The sequence below is a fragment of the Ornithorhynchus anatinus genome, chromosome 16 (assembly GCF_004115215.2).
Source record: "Ornithorhynchus anatinus isolate Pmale09 chromosome 16, mOrnAna1.pri.v4, whole genome shotgun sequence".
In the NCBI taxonomy this organism is placed as follows: domain Eukaryota; kingdom Metazoa; phylum Chordata; class Mammalia; order Monotremata; family Ornithorhynchidae; genus Ornithorhynchus; species Ornithorhynchus anatinus.
In genome coordinates, this window is record NC_041743.1 from 3,595,906 (window position 1) to 3,616,750 (window position 20,845).

A 20,845-nucleotide genomic window follows, 5' to 3' on the forward strand; every position below is an offset into this window, starting at 1 on the left:
AGCAACCTCTCCCCAACGCGATGGATTGATTCAACCTCGGCTTGTCGGTCCCACGAGGGTCCCCTCGGCATCCCGCTCGGTCAGGTGCCACCCCTTTGGTAGAGAGGGGACATCCCGAAGACCGATTCTCCCTGGTGAGAACCCCAGATGATGGCCAAAAGAAAGAGGAATGGGGATGAAGGATGGCAAGGCTGTTTAACACCTTTCTGATAATTAGGCCTGGGACTCCATCCCCCTCCATATAATAATAATAATTATGGTACTTGTTAAGCCATTATGTGCAGTGATGGTATTTAGTTGGTCATTATATTTTTAAGCACTTACTATGTACCAAGCGTCGTTCTCAGCACTGGGGTAGATACAAGCCAATCAAGTCGGACACAGCCTCTGTCCCATGTGGGGCTCACGGTCTTATCCCCATTTTACAGATGAGGTCACCGAGGCCCAGAGAAGTGAAGTGACTTGCTGAAGGTCGCGCGGCAGGCATGTGGCGGAGCCGGGAGTAGAACTCAAGTCCTTCTGACTCCCAGGCCCGGCCTTCATCCGCTAAGCCACGCTGCTGCTCCGGACCATCGCTCTCCGTACCTTCAAAGCCTTATTATGGCCACACCTTCTCCAAGAGGCTTTTCCTGATTAAGCCTTCTTTTTGCCAGCCCTCTGTCCTGTCTGCTTCATTTGCACACTTGGATTTTTGCCTTTCGGACACCTGGTATTCACCCCACCCTCAGCCCCAAGAGCCTTATGTACATAGCCAAAATTAATTTATTTACATGAACGTCCGTCTCCCCCTGTAGACTTGAAGCACGTTATGGACAGGGAATTTGTCAACCATTTCTGTGGGATTGTCTTCTCCCAAGTGCTGAGTACAGTGCTCTGCACACAGTAAGCACTCAGCAAATGCAATTGATTGATTGATTGGCCAACTAGGCCCCCCTGGGTCAGGAATGTGTCCACCAACTCCGTTGTGTTGTACTCTCCTGACTTCTTAGTACAGTGCTGTGCACACAGTAAGCATTTGATGAATACCATTCAGTGACTAAGAACTCGATGGATTGATTGAATTAGGCCATCTGTGTCCTTTTTGCAGCTGAGGAGAAAATTCCCCCACCATTTCTGTCAGAGTAGGGACTCCCTGTTCCAGGTGTGGAGCTTGAGAGGAAAAATGTTCTGTGAAAGCGTCTCTGAAAAATAAACCCGGCGATCTGTTATTTGGTACCCAGTATGTTGTGGGTTTTAATCCCGGCTCCTCTACTTGTCAGCTGTGTGACTTTGGGCGGGTCACTTCTCTGTGCCTCAGTTGCCTCATCTGTAAAATGGGGATTAAGACTGTGAGCCCCACCTGGGACAACCTGATTACCTTGTATCTACTCCAGCGCTTAGAACAGTGCTTGGCACATAGTAAGCACTTAACAAATACCATCATTATTATTTTGTGCAGTCCGCTGCAATATGCACTTGAGAGAAGCAGTTTGCTAGTGGATAGAGCACGGGCCTGCGAATCAGAAGGTCACGGGTTCTAATCCTGGCTCCGCCGCTTGTCGTGTGACCTTGGGCAAGTCACTTCACTTCTCGGGACCTCAGCTACCTCACCTGTCAAATGGGGATTTAGACTGTGAGCCACATGTGGGCTAGGGACTGTGTCCAACCTGATTAACTTATATCTACCCCGGCGCTTAGAGCAGTGCTTGGCACATAATAAGCACTTAACAAATACCGGAATTATTATTGGGAGAGTACAATAGAATGTTTTCGGTGGTGTTTTAGCATTTACTATGTGCCGGGCACTCTTCTAAGCACTGGGGTAGACATAAAATAATTAGGCTGGACATGGTCCTTGTCTCACGTAAGGCTCACGGACTTAAACCCTATTTTACAGATGAGGCATCTGAGGCCCCAGAAAAGTGATTTGACCTCCCCAAGCTCACACAGAAGACAAGTGGCGGAGCTGGGGTTGGAAGACAGGTCTTTCTGACTCCTAGGCCCAGGATCTAGCCACTAGACCACATTGCTTCTCTGTTGAAATATATGAGTAATAGGCTTATAGGGACTTGACTCGGCTTTTTTTTTCCTCCTTCCTTTCAGATCATGACTGTTCCAAATGATCCCTACACTTTTCTCTCCTGTGGCGAAGATGGGACCGTCAGGTGGTTCGACACCCGCATCAAGACCAGTTGCACAAAAGAAGATTGCAAAGATGTAAGAATAGAGTCCAAATAACGATGATGGGAATATACGGTCTTAATTTCTCTTTTTTAAAGCTTGTAGCATTTGCCCTTGAGTAAATAGGGTGAGGTTTTGGTGGCCTATGTTGGAGGAAAATGAACTGTGATCCTTGGGTCGAAAGAAGTCAGTCACCCACCAAAATAAAGTTGGGTTCCTTTTCTAGCTCTCAACTCTATCTGGATGAGCGCTGGTTTTCTAAGAAGGTACTTAGGGACCAAAATGGATGCTTGCCCCTTTGGAAGAGCCCAGTTTCGGGCCAAATTCTACTAAAAAGACTTTTGGGGATGGAGAAGAGGGAGATGGCACGAGGAAGGGGCTGCTTTCCACTTTTCGGAAAAATTAAAAGATGAAATCAAAAGCAGATTTTAAAAAAGCAAAACAGAGAATCGAGGAAAGAAAAATAAAGGTGTTTTGTTTTCGTCTTGTAGTTTTTTGTGTATTTTTATCTATTCATTCACCTGTCTCTAAGAGAAGCACCAATCAAAGGGCATTCGTGGCTATTATTGAATTAATCCACATGGATTTATGAGATGAAAAAGCTACTGCAGCCCCAGAGGAAGTAACTGAAGCTCAGAACAAACACCTTTAGCTGCTCAGTGTCCCGTATTACCAGTCTTTATCATGAATTTGTTTGCTTTGGAAAAACGGGGATGGTCCTTCCCAAATGATACCTACCTGGACACCAACGCCCTGTGGTGTCAGAAGAAACGCTTGTGTAAAGTCATGTAACATCAAGGCTTTAGGTATTGTGATCTAGGAGAACCAGCTCTAACTGTAGACGCTGGTTCATTGAGGGCAAAGATGGACACAGACACAAAACGTGCCATGAAGACAAATCCATCCACGTGGCACCAGAAACAATAAAAGAATAGGCTGACTCCCACCCCCAGCCGCAACTCAATTTTCTGGATAAGATTTGGAGAATATGGGTTGGTCAGCAGAGGGAATCTAGGTTTCTGAACAGATTTTATAATGGAGTGCTTGGAAGGTTGAGCTCTCAGGCTTTCAAATGGTAGCGTGGGGTTTATGTCATTGACTCAATTTGCATTTGACTAAGAGGGACAGTGAGAAAAGCGGCAAGGGAAAAGGGGGTCTTCTTAAGTCACAGGGATCCATCTTCACCCTCCTCTTGTTTTCTATTTACGTCCCATAGGCAAGGAGTGGTTGGGGTCTGGGAATGGTGGGAAAAACGATAGGGTTATACAAAAAACGATTTGGGGAGTGTAGACGTCTGGAGGCTAATTGGCTTCAGGAATTGAATCGAGGGAGAGTAATGTTAATGAGATTTAAGGCTTCAAAATAACTATAAAGCTTAAAGGGAAATGCAAAAGAAAAGACATACTAAATATAGACCAGGGCTGTGGGAGATACCAAAAGAATGGAAATGGGGTGAATGCTCTGATAACCCGTTTTAGAGAGATTTTTCAGAGCTATTAACAGTGAGTCTCTAACTGCATCTTTAATAATGCAGGGATAGTCTTTATTTCTAAGCCCGATGGTTGTGTGCTACATCCAGTTAGATGCTCAAATTTCTGTAGATTTAAATATGAAAGTTGCTTTGAGTATCCCCTTTTTCTCTTTCATCAGGGTTCAGTGAAACTTCCAATTTGTTTTCCCTTCTGATTGTGCTATGTTTCGTGAGTGTTTCTGTCAGTTTTATTTTTTTCCCCTAACCAGAGTATATGCTTCACATTAGAATTCCATTTTAAGGTCCAGAGCAGAAATGAGTGTTTCTTTTTTTTCCTTGAGGAAGGAAAGTGGGGTAAATAACACATGACCCCAAAACCCAAACTTCCATCGTTTGTTTTAGCTGAGTTGGTCCATAATGAATTACCTTGAGTTCATTCTACAGAACCATATTGATAAAATCTATTTGAAAAGGACCGGTCCCGATGAATTATAAAAATATTTAAATAAGCGATTAACTTTTTCTAATTTTGCTTTTTTTTAACCTTTTTGATTAGACTGTAAGCTTGTTGTGGGCAGAGGAAGCGTCTTCCAACTTTTATATTGTTACGGTGTAGTCTGCCAAGCGCTCTGTAAGAAATACAGTTGAGTGATTAGACTCCGGTTTCTATTACGTCAAAGAAATTTCCTCCCCTAAATATATTAGGATTTCCTCTCAACGGCTAATCTCCTCATAAGGACTGCTGTTTTCCTTTTTGCAGGATATTTTAATTAACTGCCGCCGTGCTGCTACCTCGGTAGCTATCTGTCCCCCAGTACCTTATCATCTTGCTGTTGGCTGTTCTGATAGCTCAGTCAGAATATATGATCGGCGAATGCTTGGAACCAGAGCGACAGGTAAGAAATCGAACCTAGATCGAGCTCTGTCAGCTTTACCTCCCTGAAACAGCGCATTCCCTAAAATATGTGTTCAGAGTCGTTTGGGAAATTGTGAGAGCTGTAATGAGATCATTGTGGTATTTATTATTATCAATAATAAATAATAATTGTGGTATTTGTTAAGCGCTTACTCTGTGCCAGGCACTGTACTAAACACCGGAGTAGATACAAGCTAATCAGGTAGGATACAGTCCCTGCCCCACAGGGGACCCACAGTCTCAATCTCCATTTCCCAGATGAGGTAACTGAGGCCCAGAGAAGTAGAGTGAGTTGCCCAAGATCACCCAGGAGACAAGGGGCGCAGCTGGGTTTAAAACCCAGGTCCTCTGACTCCTGGGCCCGGGCTCTTTCCACTAGGCCACACTGCAGGGCGTCATGCGTGTTTACAGGGCTGTCCACAAGCTGTTTACATAGGGGCTCTTCAGGGGGTGACAAGGGCAACCCTTTCCTCTGCTCTTGGAGCTGGGCTTTGAGGTCGGCTCTTCCCGGAGCTCTGACGAGACCTGTGAGTTTAATCATAGATGCTCACTAAATACTACTGATCGGTAAGGAATTGCTGTGGTCAACCAGTCAGTGGTATTTATTGAAAGCTTACTGTGTGCAGAGCACTGTACTGAGCGCTTGGGAGAGGACAGTACAACAGAACTGATAGACTTGTTCCCTGTCTTCAAATAACTTACAGTCTACAAGCCTTAATGAAGAGGTGGTATTCAAACCAGGCCATAAGGTGCGCAGTTATGTCGGGAACACCTTAGCGCCTCTAGCTGCTTCTTGTCAATATCTAATCTGCTCCAGAAGAACCCCCGGATATATCCAAATCCTTCTAAAGCGGGTGGTTTTAGACCCGCACCATTTCCTGTGTCAGTGCATTCCATATTTTTAAAACCTGCTGTGGGGACCATACAGATTGTCACAGCGCATAAGTGGTTGATCTTTAGATATTTCAGCACTTCCCCTTCGGTGTGAAAGTCGAAATTTCTACCATTTGTTTGTTTACAGTATCTGTTAAGTATCAATATCAGTTCTACCCCAGTGCTTAAGTGTCAGTTAAGTATCAGTGTCTGCCAGGAAATGTGCTCAGCACTGGGGTAGATACAAGATAATCAGGTTGGACACAGTCCCTGTCCCACATGGGGCTCACAGTCTTAATCCCCATTTTCCAGATGAGGTAACTGAGGCACTGAAAAGATAAGTGATGTGGCCGAGGTCACCCAGCAGGCAAGTGCAGAGCCAGGATTAGAACGCACGTTCTTCTGACTCCTACGAACGCAAGTCCTACTTGTGACAAAGCTCAAGTTCGGATTCAAACTGTGTAGGCCATTTTAACGATGACAGCCCGATGAACCCGATTAGTTTAAATCTCTCCAAATTGTGCCTTCCTTTCTAGGGAATTACGCAGGTCGTGGGACTACGGGGATGGTGGCTCGCTTTGTCCCTCCGCACCTCAATAACAAATCGTGCAGAGTGACATCACTGTGCTACAGCGAGGACGGGCAGGAAATCCTGGTCAGTTACTCTTCAGACTACATCTATCTGTTCGACCCAAAAGATGACACCGCCCGCGAACTTAAAGCCCCTTCGGCCGAAGAGAGAAGAGAAGAGGTGAGTAGATCCCCGTTGGTCATGGGAGCTATTTGCAAGGTTACAGGTCAATCCAGAGAAGGCCCCACGGTCGCCTTCTTGGTTTGCGTTCCAAAATGCAGCCGCTTATTCTCGCCTGCCCTGGAACCCCATTTTGCAGTTGAGGAAACTGAGGGGCAGAGACATGAAGTGACTTTCCCAAGGGCACACAGCAAGCAGTTGGCAGAGCCGGTATTAGAACCCAGGTCTCTGCCTCCCAGACCTGGGCTCTTTCCACTAGGCCGTGCTCCCTCTCAACAAATGTGTGAATTTTCCTTCTTTAGCTGGATGTCAAAATGCTGCTTTCACTGCATCCACTGACAGTGATTTCAATTTGACTCTCAATTCATTTCAATTCCACTGAATCCACGATCAACCTTTTTAAGACTGGTGGTCTCTTTCTAGTAATCTTCAAAGGTTTGTTTGGTGTCGGTCTTTATTAAAGCCTATTAGTAGATATGTCTTGTTGTTAAAGGATATTTTGCATTTCACACACTCGGCCCCCTCTGATTTACTGTCTGAAAGTTTGCACGGAATTCTTGAAGTATATCCACAGTGTTTCTGTAACTATGTTTTAGTGCTAAAGAATGTGGAACGTTACCAAGCAGATTAAGGAATTTAAAAGAATGAAGGGACTAATTTAGAACTTTCAGCAGCCATTTAAAAGCTTATTAGACACTGGAAAATCTGAATCGAATGCTTTGCGTCGTCGTTCTAGGCATGACAGTGTGACTTCCCCCAGGATATGTGCTTAAAAAAAAACCCGAGTGTTCGCCAGACCGTGTGGTTCGTTTTGAACTCCTCCAACTTTCTGAATAGCACAAACAGAATTGGCACCCAAGAACATGAAGCCAGAAAGATGTTTATTCGTTTAAGACCCACACAGATGAGTCATCCCCTGAAGGATTTCTTTAAGTAGCAAGTGTCCCCGGGGCTCCGAGCCTGCCAGGAGGAGCACGAGGGTTTGAGGGTGACCGAGAAAGGTCAAGTCAAAGCGCTGACCTGGAACTGTCCTTCTCCCTCCCTTTCCTCCCCGCCAAATGAACAGTTCCCAGCTGGAGACAGTGATACCTTTTTTTTTTTTAATGTTTAAATCGTATTTTTTGAATGCTTCTCGTGCAGAGTTCCGGACTAAGGTCTTGGGTGAGTCCAGCAGAAGAGAGCTGTTCTTTTAGGGTTTTTTAATGGTATTTGTTAAGTGCTTGCTATGTGCCGGGCACCGTTTTGAGCTGTGGAGTAGATCCATGTTAATCAGGTTGGACACTGTCCATGTCCCGCATGCGACTCACAGTCTTAATCCCCGTTTTATAGATGTTAACTGAGGCCCAGAGAAGTGACGTGATTTATCCAGGGTCACGCAGCAAATAAATGGCAGAGTCGGGATTAGAATCCAGGTCTTCTGACTCCCAGGCCCCGGGCTCTGGGCACTGGGCCAGGCGGCTTCTCTGAGAGAGTCGGTGGACACGTTCCCTGCCTGCAGTGAGCTGGTGGACAAGAGGAAAGTTAGAGTTTCCGACAGAGGAAAGTTAAAGGCCATCGGGGGATGGCTCTGAAGGTGACCATTCCGTCTGGGTTCCCTGAAGCCTCGACTGAAAGCCAGAAACTGCCCTTAGTTCCCCCCTTCATCATTCATTCATTCATTTACTAGTATTTATTGAGCGCCTACAGAGTGCAGAGCACTGTGCTGAGCCCTTGGGAGAGTCCAGTAGAACAATACTCAGATGCATCCCCTGCCCACCTTGAGCTTACAGTCTAATGGGGGAGACAGACATGAGTAGAAACAAAGAAAGAAATGACAGATGGACGTGAGCGCCTCGGAGCCGGGAGAGGGACGATGAATGAAAGGAATCATGAGATGCCAGGCTAAGTCCGGGCCCGTGCTTGGTCAGTAACCGCCGACTCCTTTTCCCAGCTCCGCCAGCCTCCTGTGAAACGTCTGAGACTCCGCGGCGATTGGTCAGACACCGGACCTCGAGCTCGGCCAGAGAGCGAGCGGGAGCGAGATGGTAACTGTCCTGCGGTCGGGTTTGGGGCGGGGTGATACTCTTCCCAGAGGGATAATGAGAAGGGGTCCGGACGGGCAATGATAAATAGGGAGGCAGCATGGCCTAGTGGCGAGAGCCCGGGCCTGGAAGTCAGGAGATCGAGTCTTAATACTAATAATTAGGGTGTTTAAGCACTTATTATGTGCCAGACACTGTACTAAGCGCTGAGTCCTAGTCTGTAAGCTCGTCTATAAGCTTGTGTGGGCAGGGAATCTGTTTATTGTTATATTGTATTCTCTGAAGTGCTTAGAACAGTGCTTTGCAGAGAAGCAGCGTGGCTCAGTGGAAAGAGCGTGGGCTTTGGAGTCAGAGGTCATGAGTTCAAATCCCAGCTCTGCCACTTGTCAGCTGTGTGACTGTGGGCAAGTCACTTAACTTCTCTGTGCCTCAGTTCCCTCATCTGTTAAATGGGGATGAAGACTGTGAGCCCCACGTGGGACAACCTGATTCCCCTGTGTCTACCCCAGCGCTTAGAACAGTGCTCTGCACATAGTAAGCGCTTAACAAATACCAACATTATTATTATTATTACTAAGCGCTCAATAAATACGACTGAATGAATGAGTGAATAGTCCTGGCTCCATGATTTGCCTGCTGGGTGAACTTGGGCAAGTCACCTCACTTTTGGGGGCCTCTGTTTCCTCATCTGTACAGCGGCGATAAGGTAACTGCTCTCTCTTCTTAGGTTGTGAGCCCTAGGGGGGACAGGGATTGTGTCTGATCCAATTAGCAATAATGATAATAACTGTGGTATTTGTTAAGCGCGTACTCCGTGGCAGGCACTGTGCTAAGCCCTGGGGTAGATCCAAGGTGATTGGCTTGGTCACAGTCCCATTCCCACAGGGGGCTCATAGTCTTAATCCCCATTCTACAGATGAGGTAACGGGGGCCAGAGAAGTCAAGTGACTTGCCCACGGTCACAAAGCAGACAAGTGTAGAACCCAGGTCCTTTTGACTCCCAGGCCCGTGCTTTATCCACTAGGCTATGCTGCTTCTGTTATTATTATTGTTAGTAAGCACTCACGGATGATGATGTTATTTGTTAAGCGTTTACTATGTGCCAACCACTGTTCTAAGCACTGGGGGACACACAAGATAATCAGGTTGTCCCACATGGGGCACACTGTCTTAATCCCCATTATACAGATGAGGGAACCCGCTGCAATACATATGATTGCTTTTATTATCTTGTATCGTGTTTGACCCAAAGTAAGTTATTAATAAATACCACGTTTATTATTAAAAGAACTTCACCAGATTTATTTTTTTTAAAAAAAAAAAACCCTCCCCAGATTGAAGAGGAGACTCTCCAGAGATTGGTCGTGAGGCAGTATCGCAATCTAATGGATCCTAGGAGCTGGTTGTATTTTAAATTCATCTGGCCTTCCACGCCTTACTTCCTACCTTCTCTATGTTGAGTTTCAGTAGGCTATATCTCAATTAAAAGGCCAGTGCCAGAATGCCAGCAGCGTATTGCTTTTGAACTGTTATTTCGTGCTCTAAATTGCTTATTCATTCTTCTCACATTAAAAAAAATATTTAAAGAGATCTAAAATAGCCTAACCTCCCTCTGTGTTGTCCGTTCCTTACACAGTGGGGAAAACTGCAGAATCGAGTAACTGTTTCCTTTCCTGCTAACAAAAATTCCCAGCCCTTTTGTCCCAGCTCTGCAGAAAATTTGGTCAAACTGTGCCAGGCCATACCGTGCTGGGTCATAAAACCTCTCTTAGCTTGCTAAAAATAGTAACTGTGGTATTTGTTAGGCGCTTACTCTGTGCCCAGCACTGTACTCATCGCTGGGGTTGATTCACGATAATCAGGTTCCACATGGGGTTCACAGTCTATATAGGAGGGAGAAGCAGCATGGCCTAGTAAAGCCCGGGTCTGGGAGTCAGAAGGACCCGGGTTTGAATTCTGGCTCTGCCACTTGTCTGCTGTGGGACCTTGGGGAAGTCACTTCACTTCTCCGTGCCTCAGTTACCTCATCTGAAAAACGGGGATGAAGACTTTGTGCCCCATGTGGGCCATGAACTGTGTCTGGCAAATAGTAAGCCCTTAACAAATGCTATTTAGAAAGGTGGCAGAGCCGGGATTAGAACTCACGTCTTCGGACTCCCAGGCCCGGGCTCTTTCCACTAGGTCACGTGCTGCTTCTCAAATGGGTTTCGACTGGGGGAAGAGAACGGTCTTGAATCATTTCAAAACGTGCAATTACAAGCACTCTCTCTTACTGCAGGAGAACAAAGTCCAAATGTATCGCTGATGCAGAGGATGTCCGATATGCTGTCACGGTGGTTTGAAGAGGCGAGCGAAGTTGCCCAGAGCAACAGAGGGCGAGGGAGGTCGCGATCAAGAGGTGATTATTTTTTTTTTTCAATTGGGATTGCCAATCTACACCAGGGAGATGATGAGAGATGAAAAATCCTGGGCCTATTTGTGCCAGCTTTGCATCATGATCAGAACTCCGACCGGGCTAGGTGTGATCCAAGCGTTTAGAGTGTGGAAAGCCGTTCCGTTGGCCTGAGGCCGGCGATTATGTCTTCCAGCTCCTTCGGACTCTCCCGAGAGCCTGATGCAGTGCTTTGTGTCCAGTAGGCTGTAAGCTCCTCCGGGGCGGGGGTCGTTGCCTTGTAATCGATCAGTGGTATTTATTGAGCGCTCACTGTTGGCAGAGCACCGTACTAAGCGCTTGAGAAAGTACAACGCAGCAGAGTTAGTAGACGCAAGCACTCCGATAAGTCATTCTGCCGTGTGCAGAGCTCTGTACCAAACACCTGGAAGGAAACAAGTGCTCAGTTCACTGCTTGGCACCCTGTTTTTGTTCTTTCTCAAGCACTTAGCACAGTGCTCTATATAGGGGTTCAGCAACTAATGTAGATTCTGGATTTCCCCTTGCCACTGTATCAGAGAAGCAGTATCGTTCAGTGGATAGAGCATGGACCTGGGAGTCAGAAGGACATGGGTTCTAATCCCACGTCCACCTCGTGTCTGCTGTGTGGTCTTGGGCAAGCCCCGGAACTTCTCTGGGCTTCAGTTGTCTCAGCTGTAAAATGGGGATTAAGAGAGTGAGCCCCGTGTGAGACGGGGACTGTGTCCAACCCGCTTGACTTGTATCCGCCCCGGTGCTTAGAACAGTGCTTGGCACATCGTAAGTGCTTAACAAGTACCATTATCAATCAATCAATCAATCAGTGGTATTTATTGAGCATTTACTACGTGCAGAGCACTACTAAGTGCTTGGGAGCATACAGTTCAACCAAATAAGCAGGTGCATCATCTGCCCACAGCGAGCTTACAGTCTGGAGGGGGAGACAGATACCAATATAACTACATTATTTACAACGTATAATTTAGACACGTACGTAAGTGCTTTGGGGTTGAGGGTTAATAGCCCCCTTTCCCTTTAGGCCTTGCAAAAATAGAATGAATTCAAGAGTCCTTCTTCCCCTCTCCCTTCTCAGCGTAAAGTGAAAACAGGGAGAAACAAAGTCAACTCGATGTAGGCAGGGAACGTGTCTGCCAACTCTGGTATTGTCCTCTCTCAGACCTTAGTACAGTGGTCTGCACAAAGTGAGCACCCCATAAATGCCACTGATTGTCGTAATCAGTTTTTGTGGAGTCGGCGCTCCTGATTTTCCTTCAAGTCATGTGACTAGAAAAGAAAACCCTCCCACTCCGTTTCAAATCTCGTGTGTTTCTTTACTCTGAATCAGACCGGTCGGTTTGATTCTTGTTGATAATTGTTTTATCCGCGTGGCGTTTCCCAGATTGGTTTAGAACCCGCCACACGGTATTTCCATTTTCTTTCCATCTTGGGAATCGACAAATCCCGGGAATGAAACCAAATCCATTTCATCAAAGGAAAAACCACGGTGCAAATCAAACCGAAATTCCTCTCGCACATCTTCCCACAAAAACCTACACGAGGCTCCCCGCAGATCACAACCACCGCCATCATCCCAGTTCGTGTTTTCCGAGCCTCCAAATGCGTATGAGCTCAAAGTAGGCAAGCATTTAGTTTGGGTTTGTTTTTTTTTGTCTTTCCCCGCCGCCTCTCTGACATTTCATAACCCCGCGGTTTTAAAGGAGGCTTTTGGTCACGCTGGATGTGCCTGTTTTGAAGGTGGGTCCAGTCAGTCAGATGCTTCCGCCCCTCCAACGGGCCCCTCAAGCACCGAATTCGAGGCGACCGAGACGACGATGGACGTAGACGGCCCGGCCGAACCGGGCCTTCAGGCCTCCCCGTCGACTCCGGCCCCCGGCCCAGCGCCGTCCACGTCTTCTTCCACGGAGAGCCCCCGCCCTCCGTCCGCCGTGCCCTCGCCAGACCACGAAGAGAGACAGTCTCCGGAGGCTTCAGGGCAGCGTCCCACTCATCAGTCGGGTGAGGAGGAAAGCGCCATGCGGTTTCCAGTAACGCGAACCTCCCCCTCCTTACAAAGTCCCCGTGGGTGATGGTCTAATTTACGAGATGGGGTGTCTCTTAGAAACATTTCCGTGAGCTCTGAGGTACTCGTGGAGAAACTTCCGAGAACAGCTTTAGGAGCTATACTGGGTTATCATTTGCGGTCACACTTTGGTGTGATAACGTGATATGTGACAGTATGATCGAGTTGACACCGCAGTCACACTTCCAAATGACATTTTTACCAGCTTTCGTATGATCAGGTTCCCCCCAAAGCTACAACCTCCCCCCCCACAGCCAATGACATTTTTACCAGCTTTCAAGCGATCAAATTCACCCCAAAGTTATACCCCCGAAGGACATTTTTCTGTGCTATCATACGATCGAGTTCACACCAAAGTTACACCGCAGATGACATTTTTATGAGCTTTCATGTGATCGAGTTGACACCCAAGTTACACCCCCAAATGACGTGTGCTTGCTCATGTAGGTTTTTACCCCAATTCTAGGTTTGGGCCCCAAATAAAATAGTGTGTAAAGAGGTACCTGTTGCTCTCTCAACAAGTAAGGGGGAAAACAGTACGGTAGGTATGATTTTCACTCTCTCTTCTTGGGTAAGACGTCGGTTACTGGTGACATACATTTTCATTTATCGAAGGGAAAAGCCAAGCATTTCTCCATTCTCCTAATAAACGCGATCGACCACTCAGTTTCATTCTGGGGTGTCACTCCCCCGGAGGCCGCCTTGATTTGCATCAAACATGGGAAATGGCTGCTACTTTTTATGTGCCGGGACCACCGACGCTCACACGGATTGCTCCATCCTCACCTTCGAGTCTTTCCGCTCTGCTCAACCTGTCCTCTCCATCTCAGTCCGACGTCTCACATCTTCCTTGGCTGTGCTGCTGCATTAGCGACCGGCAGAAATCTTGGCCGTTCAGAATAGACGTGTCTCCTCTCTTTCCCCATTCTCTGCCTTCTCTGTCTTAATTCCGGGGAACTCAGGGTTACCTTCTCAGGTGATCACAGTTCGCACAGTATCAAGCTAGCGGGGAGAGAGAGAGAGAGAGAAAAAGAGAGAGAGAAAGATGAACCTTCCTTCTCTAGCACGGGGAGTGAGAGTAATAATAATGTTGATATTTGTTACGCGCTTACTATGTGCCGAGCACTATTCTAAGCGCTGGGGGAGATACAGGGTAATCGGGTTGCCCCACGTGAGGCTCACAGTCTTCATCCCCATTTTCCAGATGAGGTAACGGAGGCACCGGGAACTGAAGTGACTTGCCCAAAGGTGACAGGTGGCGGAGTCGGGATTAGAACCCATGACCTCTGACTCCTAAGCCTGGGCTCTTTCCACTGAGCCACGAGTACCAAGTAGTGGCTAGAGCACAGGCCTAGGAGTCGGAAGGTCATGGGTTCTAATCCCGACTCTGCCCCTTGTCTGCTCTGTGACCTTGGACAAGTCACTTTACTTCTCTGGGCCTCAGTTACCTCATCTGTAAAATGGGGATTGAGACTGTGAGTCCCCACGTGGGACAGGGACTGTGTCCTCCCTATTTGCTTATATCTACCCCAGCATTTAGTACAGTGCCTGGCACGTAATAGGCCGTTTGACAAATACCATAATTATTATTATTACCGGGGCCCAAGTTCATTGACTGTGAGCAGCAAAAATTAGACCGAGTCCGACAAAGGACCGTCAGTGCAGAAGGAACAGCAAAATGGTGAAGAGTCACCCGGTTGGAACCAGTCAATCGGTGGTATTTATCGAGCGCTTACTGCAGGCAGAGCACTGTATTAATCGCTTGAGAGAGTACAGTATAACGGTATGACAGAGTTGGTAGACACATTTCCTGCCCACAACGAGCTCACAGGCTAGATGGGGGGGCGACAGGCTTTAATATAAGGAAATAAATGACGGATATGGACTTCAATGCTGTGGGGCCGAGGGAGGGGTGAGTAAAGGGAGGAAATCGGATAACGCAGAAGGGAGAAGAGGAAATGAGGGCCTAATCAGGGAAGGCCTCATGGAGGAGTTGTGGCTTTAATAAGGCTTTTAAGGGTGGGAGAGAGTGATCATCTGTCAGGTATGAAGAGAGAGGAGGTGGGGTGAGAGGTTGGTGGCGAGATGGATGCGATCAAGGTTCTACTGTGACCTTTAGCACGCTCCTAAACCCTGCCGACACGCGGCTCAATTTATCGGGTTGCCACTCTTGCAGGCCCCGTTATCGTGGAATGGACTGGTGAGGCCCAAATTTTTCTGAAGAGATTGGTTCATTTAGTTCAGAAGGCAGTCGTGGACCTTTCCGCTTTTTTTCCCCCTCAAAAACCTCACCGCTTTCATTATAGTAGCAGGAAAGGTGTATGTTCAGCTTTTACTTCAGGCTGTTGGGATAGCAGTTTGGGGACCCGACACCCCAGCTTCCCCCCCCCCCCGTAAAACTGAGCACAGCTGGTGGGCCCGAGCTAAAACCTCAAAAATTCTAAACGGTTCCGCTGTCAGCTTGCCCCTCGGATTTCTGGCTTCCATGGAAACGGACACCTGCTCACCCAAAATGCAGGGGGGGGGGGGTGTCGAAACAGTCACTGTTTCGAGCAGAACTGCATTTTGAGGGAGACAGTGTCTGTTTCCACGGGAACAGAAGCTGTGGCTGAAAGCGTGACAAGCGTTGAGATCCGCAGGCTTTCTCTATAATTATCGGCCGAAGCTGGTTCTCAGCAGACTTCGGCGTCTGGATCAGCATTTTTGTGGGAAAGAGAAGGAAAACATACTTTTGTTTTTCTTTTTTTAAAGGCAAAGATTGAAACCATTTAGGACCCAGCATCCCCCCCAAAAACCCCCTAATAACTCTGTTGAATTATTCATAGGCTTTCAAGCGTTCAGAAAGATGTTCGTTTAAAACGATCGCCACAGCACACTTGGGGACACTAAGTTGCTTGGGCCGATGAACCGATTTATTATGTGTGGAGTCGCCTGATTCAGATCCTGGGGAAGCATGTCCTTTCCAGTGAATCTTCCCCCAGCCCGGCTGTCTGCTTGATTCCCAAAAGAAGATTGGCATTGGCCCTTTTCAACCGTGCATGTTAATAAGAGGACAAGACGGCTTCTCATACCGTCAGATCCCTTCGTCCTTAAGAAAGCCGAAGCGGCAGCCACCTGGCAGACAGTTCCATCCTCCGGTCTGGCTTTGAGTCAAACCCTTTGATTCCAAACCCTAAGAGAGGACCAATTTATTGTCTAGGACGAGTCTCGGAAGAGGAAGGGATCCTTAACGGAGTGTTTAGTACATACGCCTCTAGCTCCTGGCCCGGTGCTTGGCAAATAAGGGGCATGAAACTAGAGGTTATAAGGGTTTTGGTAAAACCGAGGGCAAATCAAGCGAGCACTTTGGTGACCCGATCAATCTAATCCATCAGTGGTATTTAGGGGGCACTTACTGTGTGCTGTATTAAGCGCTTGGGAGAGTACAATAAGACAGAGACGGTAGACACATTCCCTACCCACAAAGACCCAAGATTCAGGCTCGGAGCCCCTCTCCCTTCCTTTTCCGTTCACGTTCAGGCCGGGTCCCCAGTGAGGAAAGAGTTGTTGCTCGGGGTGGCTGAATACAGCCTCAGAATGGGAAGGAGGAGAGGGCCAAGGAGCTATATATCTAGTTTCCTTTCCGCTGCTGTTTCTCTCCGAGTATATTCTGAGGTCTCTCTGCCTCCCTCGACGCACACTCCCCCATGACCCTCCCTGGGGAAGAAGAGCTGGTCAGAGAGGGGAGGAGAAGCCGAAGGAAGAAAGGGGAAGGGGGAAAGAGAGAAGACAAAAGGCTGGGGGAAGGAGGGAAGGAAGGAAGGTGACGAAGGGAGGATGGGAGGAAGAGAGGGAGGAAGGAAGGAAAAAGAAAGAAAACAAGGCACAGGCAGAAGGGGAGAAGAGAGGAGAACTAAGGGAATGATGAAAAGAAAGAGAAGAGGGGCCTCCCTTTAGACTACTGGTCTCCACGTTAAATCTCCTGGCAGGTAAACACCCGATTCTGAGCTTGGTGTTTTCAGGCAGAAGGGGAGATGAGAGGAAGGAGAAGAAAAAAAAGGCAAAGTCAGAAGGGGAGAAGAGAGGAGGACTAAGGGAACGGTGAAAAGGAGGAGAAAAAGGCCTCCCTTTAGACCACCTGTCTCCACGTTAATTGTCTTGGCAAATAAACCCGGACCTGACCTTGGTGTTTTCCCCATCCGGATCCCAGCCACCTCTAACAGTGGTCCTGAGAGTGGTTTGATTGCCACCCGTGGACCCACCGGCATCATTCCCCTTGACCCCGTTCTCCAAATACCAAGATGCCTATTTGCACAGTCTAGAGCAATTTTTTTTTAAGGGAACCTCAGTAGAATCGTTTGTAATTTGCATTGGAATGCATCTTTTTATCACTTACGTAAAGCAAGCTCACATCCGGGTGGGCTGATCTTATTCAGTAGGGTGTCTTCTCGAGTTGCATAGTCAGAAACTTGCGTCTGATAGAAAGAAAAAAAAACAGCGAGCAAACAAAAAAAGACCTACACCCGTCACCACCACTGTCCTCGTCAAGTAATCCAGGAAATGGCTCAGTCCATTTTATCCGGGCTTTTTTTAACCAGGGAGACTCACAAATTGGAAAGTAAAAGAAACGGCGAATCGTGGGATGAAGCGAATGAGGTGTTTTTCCCCCTTAGGATCCGTAGAAAGTTTCAAGAAGAAAATTACCAGAGAAATAGGTCAGAGCGAGTGGCAGTAAACTCACTGTGGGCAGGAAACGTGGCCCACCGACGCTGTTGTGTTGGACTCTCCGAAGCGCTCGGTGCAGTGCTCTGCACACAGTAAGCGCTCAATAAATACCGTTGACGATGATGATGACGACGAGTGGATCGGACTTGGAGGGAGCGGGACTTTCTAGGGACCGTGGCATTTTCTGAAGTGTTGCGCTCGCTTCCGGAAACCTGAATCCCACTGGGGAAGAAGGAATTTGTAACCCCGGGTTCTAGCAAATGAATGTTAGTGAGCCCCTAACTATCCGGGGGTTTCAGGACCGAAGTCAATCGATCAGTCGATGGTATTTATTGAGCGCTAATTGTGTGCAGAGCACTGTACCAGCCCAACGGAGTCGGTGGACACAGTCCCTGCCCATAGCAGGCTTACAGTCTACATTCTTCGCCGCTCCGTCCAGGGCTAGCCCAGTCCTCACCGTCATCATCGGTGGTATTTATTGAGCCTTCACTGCGGGCAGAGCATTTGACTAAGCGCTTGGGAGAGGACAAGACCAAGGAGTTGGGAGACGCTCTCCCTGCCCAGTAAAAGAGGAATAGAGAGGGATCTGGACGAAGAGTAAGCAAAGCAGAAGCATATTCATCATTGACGGCCCCTTTCCCGAACAGCCACGTTCCCGATTCCACCTTTTATCTGGAACTCTACCCTGCCTCCCTCCCATCTGCCCCGACCTGGAGTTTGAGGCAAGATTAAAGTTTATTTAAAGAACAGATAAAGGTGACATTTAAATAAGCTGCTTCAAAGGGAGAGGAGCCCTTGAACTTTTAACTGATATTTCAAGGGTGAGTAACTTTTAACCTCTAGAGGATATGGAATTTTCAGCTTCTAGAGAGCTCTGGTGATTTCCCCTGGTTATCTTTGTATCGAAGCACTTGAATGATTATAAGATACTCTATTTGTTTTTCATCACAGCCCCTGTAGTCTGTGAGCTCCTAGCGATCAGGGTACGTGTCTGCCGACTCCACTGTATTGTTCTCTCTCAAGCATCTAGTACAGTGTTCAGCGTACTATAAGCCCTCAATAAGTACCATCGATCGATCATCCACCTCTGTGTATCTTCTCGCTGTTTAATTGTTGTACTAGAAAATAAAATACCAGGCTGACGTTTTCCCCTTTCAACAAGAGAAGCAGCGTAGCCTAGTAGAAACACCTGGGCCTGGGAGATGGAGGAACCGGGTTCTAATCCTGACCCCGCCACGTGTCTGCCGTGTGACATCGGACGTGTCACTCCGTTTCTCCGTGCCTCAGTTCCCTCGTGCGTAAAATGGGGACTAAGACCGTGAGCCCGTACTGGCCATGGGATCGTGACCAGCTTGAGTAGCTTGTATCTGCCCCAGTGCTCAATACAGTGTCTGTCACAGAGTAAGCGCTTAACAAGTACCGTATTTAATCGATGGTATTTATTGAGCACTTCCTAGGAGCAGAGCACTGTACTGAGTACTTGGGAGGGTACAGTGCAAGCGAGCTTCCGGTCTAGAGAAAACAAACGAGTCATCCGAAATTCTTGCTCCACAAGTAATTTGCCTTTGCTCGGTTTAACACGGGGTCATTCATTCAATGGTATGTATTGAGCGTTTACTGTGTGCAGAGCCCTGTATTAAGCGCTCGGGAGAGTCCAGTACAACAATAAACAGATGCAGTCCCTGCCCACGGCCTTCCCCCCGGCCCCGCCTGTCTCCTCCAACGTGTCCTCTGGGTCGTCTTTATGCCTCCTCTCTCTTTGACGTCTCTCTCTTCCTGTCCCGTAGCGGAGCGGTTAAGGGGACCCGAGTTAGCTTTGCTCCGTAAGCGCCTGCAGCAGCTGAGGCTTAAGAAGGCCGAGCAGCAGAAGCAGCAAGACCGAGCCGGAGGTCCCCAGCCTCGGCCCGAGCCCCCCGCCTCCGGGCAGCCTTCCCCGCGGGGCTCCTCCCGGGAACGTCATCCTTCAGGTGGTCACTGGCCAGGACCCTTAAGGCAGCTGGTAGAGTGGACCGCGTGCGTGGCTGCTGTTTGGAGAGTGGCTTCCGCTCCCGCCCCCCCGCCTCTCCGCCCACGGCTCCCCTTTCCGCTCCTCTCTCCCTCGCATGCCGCAGTGTCGGTCATCCCTTGTTCCGAGAAATACGGGGTTGGGGTGGGGGAGCCCCGCCGGACCCCCAGAGATTAAAAAAAAAAGAGAAGTTTCTGTCCTTTTAGCTCCTTCCCGGCCGGATCCCGCCCCTGCCTGGTTTCCTCAGGCCCCTCCACCACTCTCCCTCCCAACGAGGTAAAGGAAGCAGCGGGGTCTAGTGGGTAGACCACGGGCCTGGGAGTCAGGAGGACCTGGGTTCTAATCCCGCCTCCGCCACTTGTCTGCTGGGTGACCTTGAGCAAGTCACTTCACCTCTGTGGGCCTCATTTATCTCATCTGGAAAATGGGGAGTAAGAGCGTGGCCCCATGTGGGACAGGGACTGTGCCCAGTCTGATTAGCTTGCAACTACCCCGGCACTTAGAACAGTGCTCTGCCCATAGTGAGCCCTTAAGAAGTACTATTATCGTTATTATTTCACTTCTGTGGGCCTCAGTTACCTCATCTGGAAAATGGGGATCGAGACTGTGAGTCCTATATGGGACGAGGACCGTGTCCAACCTGATTACTTCGTATCTACCCCAGCGCTTAGAACAGTGCCCGGCACATAGTTAATGCTTAACAAATAGCATAAAAAAAAAAAACCAGGGCTGGCATTCCCTTGCATTTTGGTGAGACGGGGAAAGTGTCCAGCCCGATATGTTTGAATCCACCTCAGCGCTTAGTACAGTGCCTGGCACATAGTGAGCGCTTAACAAATACCATTATTATTACTATTTTGGGGTAGAGGGAGGGATAATCTGGCCTCTTTGGACAGAAGGGGTCCCGCGCTTTCGAGCTCGTTATCGACGTTGCCATTAAAACCTCCTGCTCCTAGACACGATCTCAGCACTCGGAAAAGAGAACCGCTTCTAACAAAGAGTCGTCCTCATTTGGCTTTCCGCTCTCTCGTGCGTTTGACGATTAACCAGGACGCCCGTGTGAGCTATCTAGTGCTGGACTGGAGTGTTTTAGAACGGATGAGTTAGCCGGTAGCCCGTTAAATGCTCAGAACTGATGGACAGGCTCGTCGCCTCACCTCACTGTTGAATTTTCATTTATCGGTTGTAATTGGAATCAGTCGATCAGTAGGATTTGTGAAGCGCTTACCATGGGCAGAGTATGATGTAACAGAGTCGGTAGACACGTTCCCTGCCCGCAACGAGTTTACTCTGGAAGTCACACATTCCCTGCCGCCCCAGTCCTTGAGGGCAGAGGATGTGTGTCTTGTTACTGATGTACCCTCCAAGCGCTTAGTACTACAGGAGGCACTTATTAAATGCCAGCTATTGATTATCTTGGAATTATATTTGGAATCTATTAAGCTCCAAGTGAT

At 48.2% G+C, this 20,845-nt stretch overlaps 1 protein-coding gene and 1 long non-coding RNA gene across 7 annotated transcripts in view; one reads left to right on the forward strand and one right to left on the reverse strand.

Moving 5' to 3' along the window:
- DCAF6 (DDB1 and CUL4 associated factor 6) overlaps positions 1-20,845 on the forward strand; it is a 76,432-nt gene that overhangs the window by 21,824 nt on the left and 33,763 nt on the right. For 4 of the 6 annotated variants that reach the window (XM_029080755.2, XM_029080756.2, XM_029080757.2 and 1 more), the window contains exons 5-10: positions 2,083-2,196; positions 4,392-4,527; positions 5,957-6,171; positions 8,102-8,195; positions 10,471-10,590; positions 12,358-12,618. In XM_029080755.2, the coding sequence (XP_028936588.1) occupies positions 2,083-2,196; positions 4,392-4,527; positions 5,957-6,171; positions 8,102-8,195; positions 10,471-10,590; positions 12,358-12,618 (940 nt within the window). Of the gene's footprint in view, positions 1-2,082; positions 2,197-4,391; positions 4,528-5,956; positions 6,172-8,101; positions 8,196-10,470; positions 10,591-12,357; positions 12,619-19,173; positions 19,354-20,845 lie in introns of all 6 variants that reach the window. The other 2 variants (XM_029080753.2, XM_029080754.2) reach the window with 1 other exon arrangement.
- Positions 13,040-15,061, reverse strand: LOC120638900. The gene is made up of 2 exons (XR_005660939.1): positions 14,975-15,061; positions 13,040-13,684 (listed from the first exon to the last, which is right to left on the reverse strand). It is a non-coding gene; the product is annotated as an uncharacterized LOC120638900 (long non-coding RNA).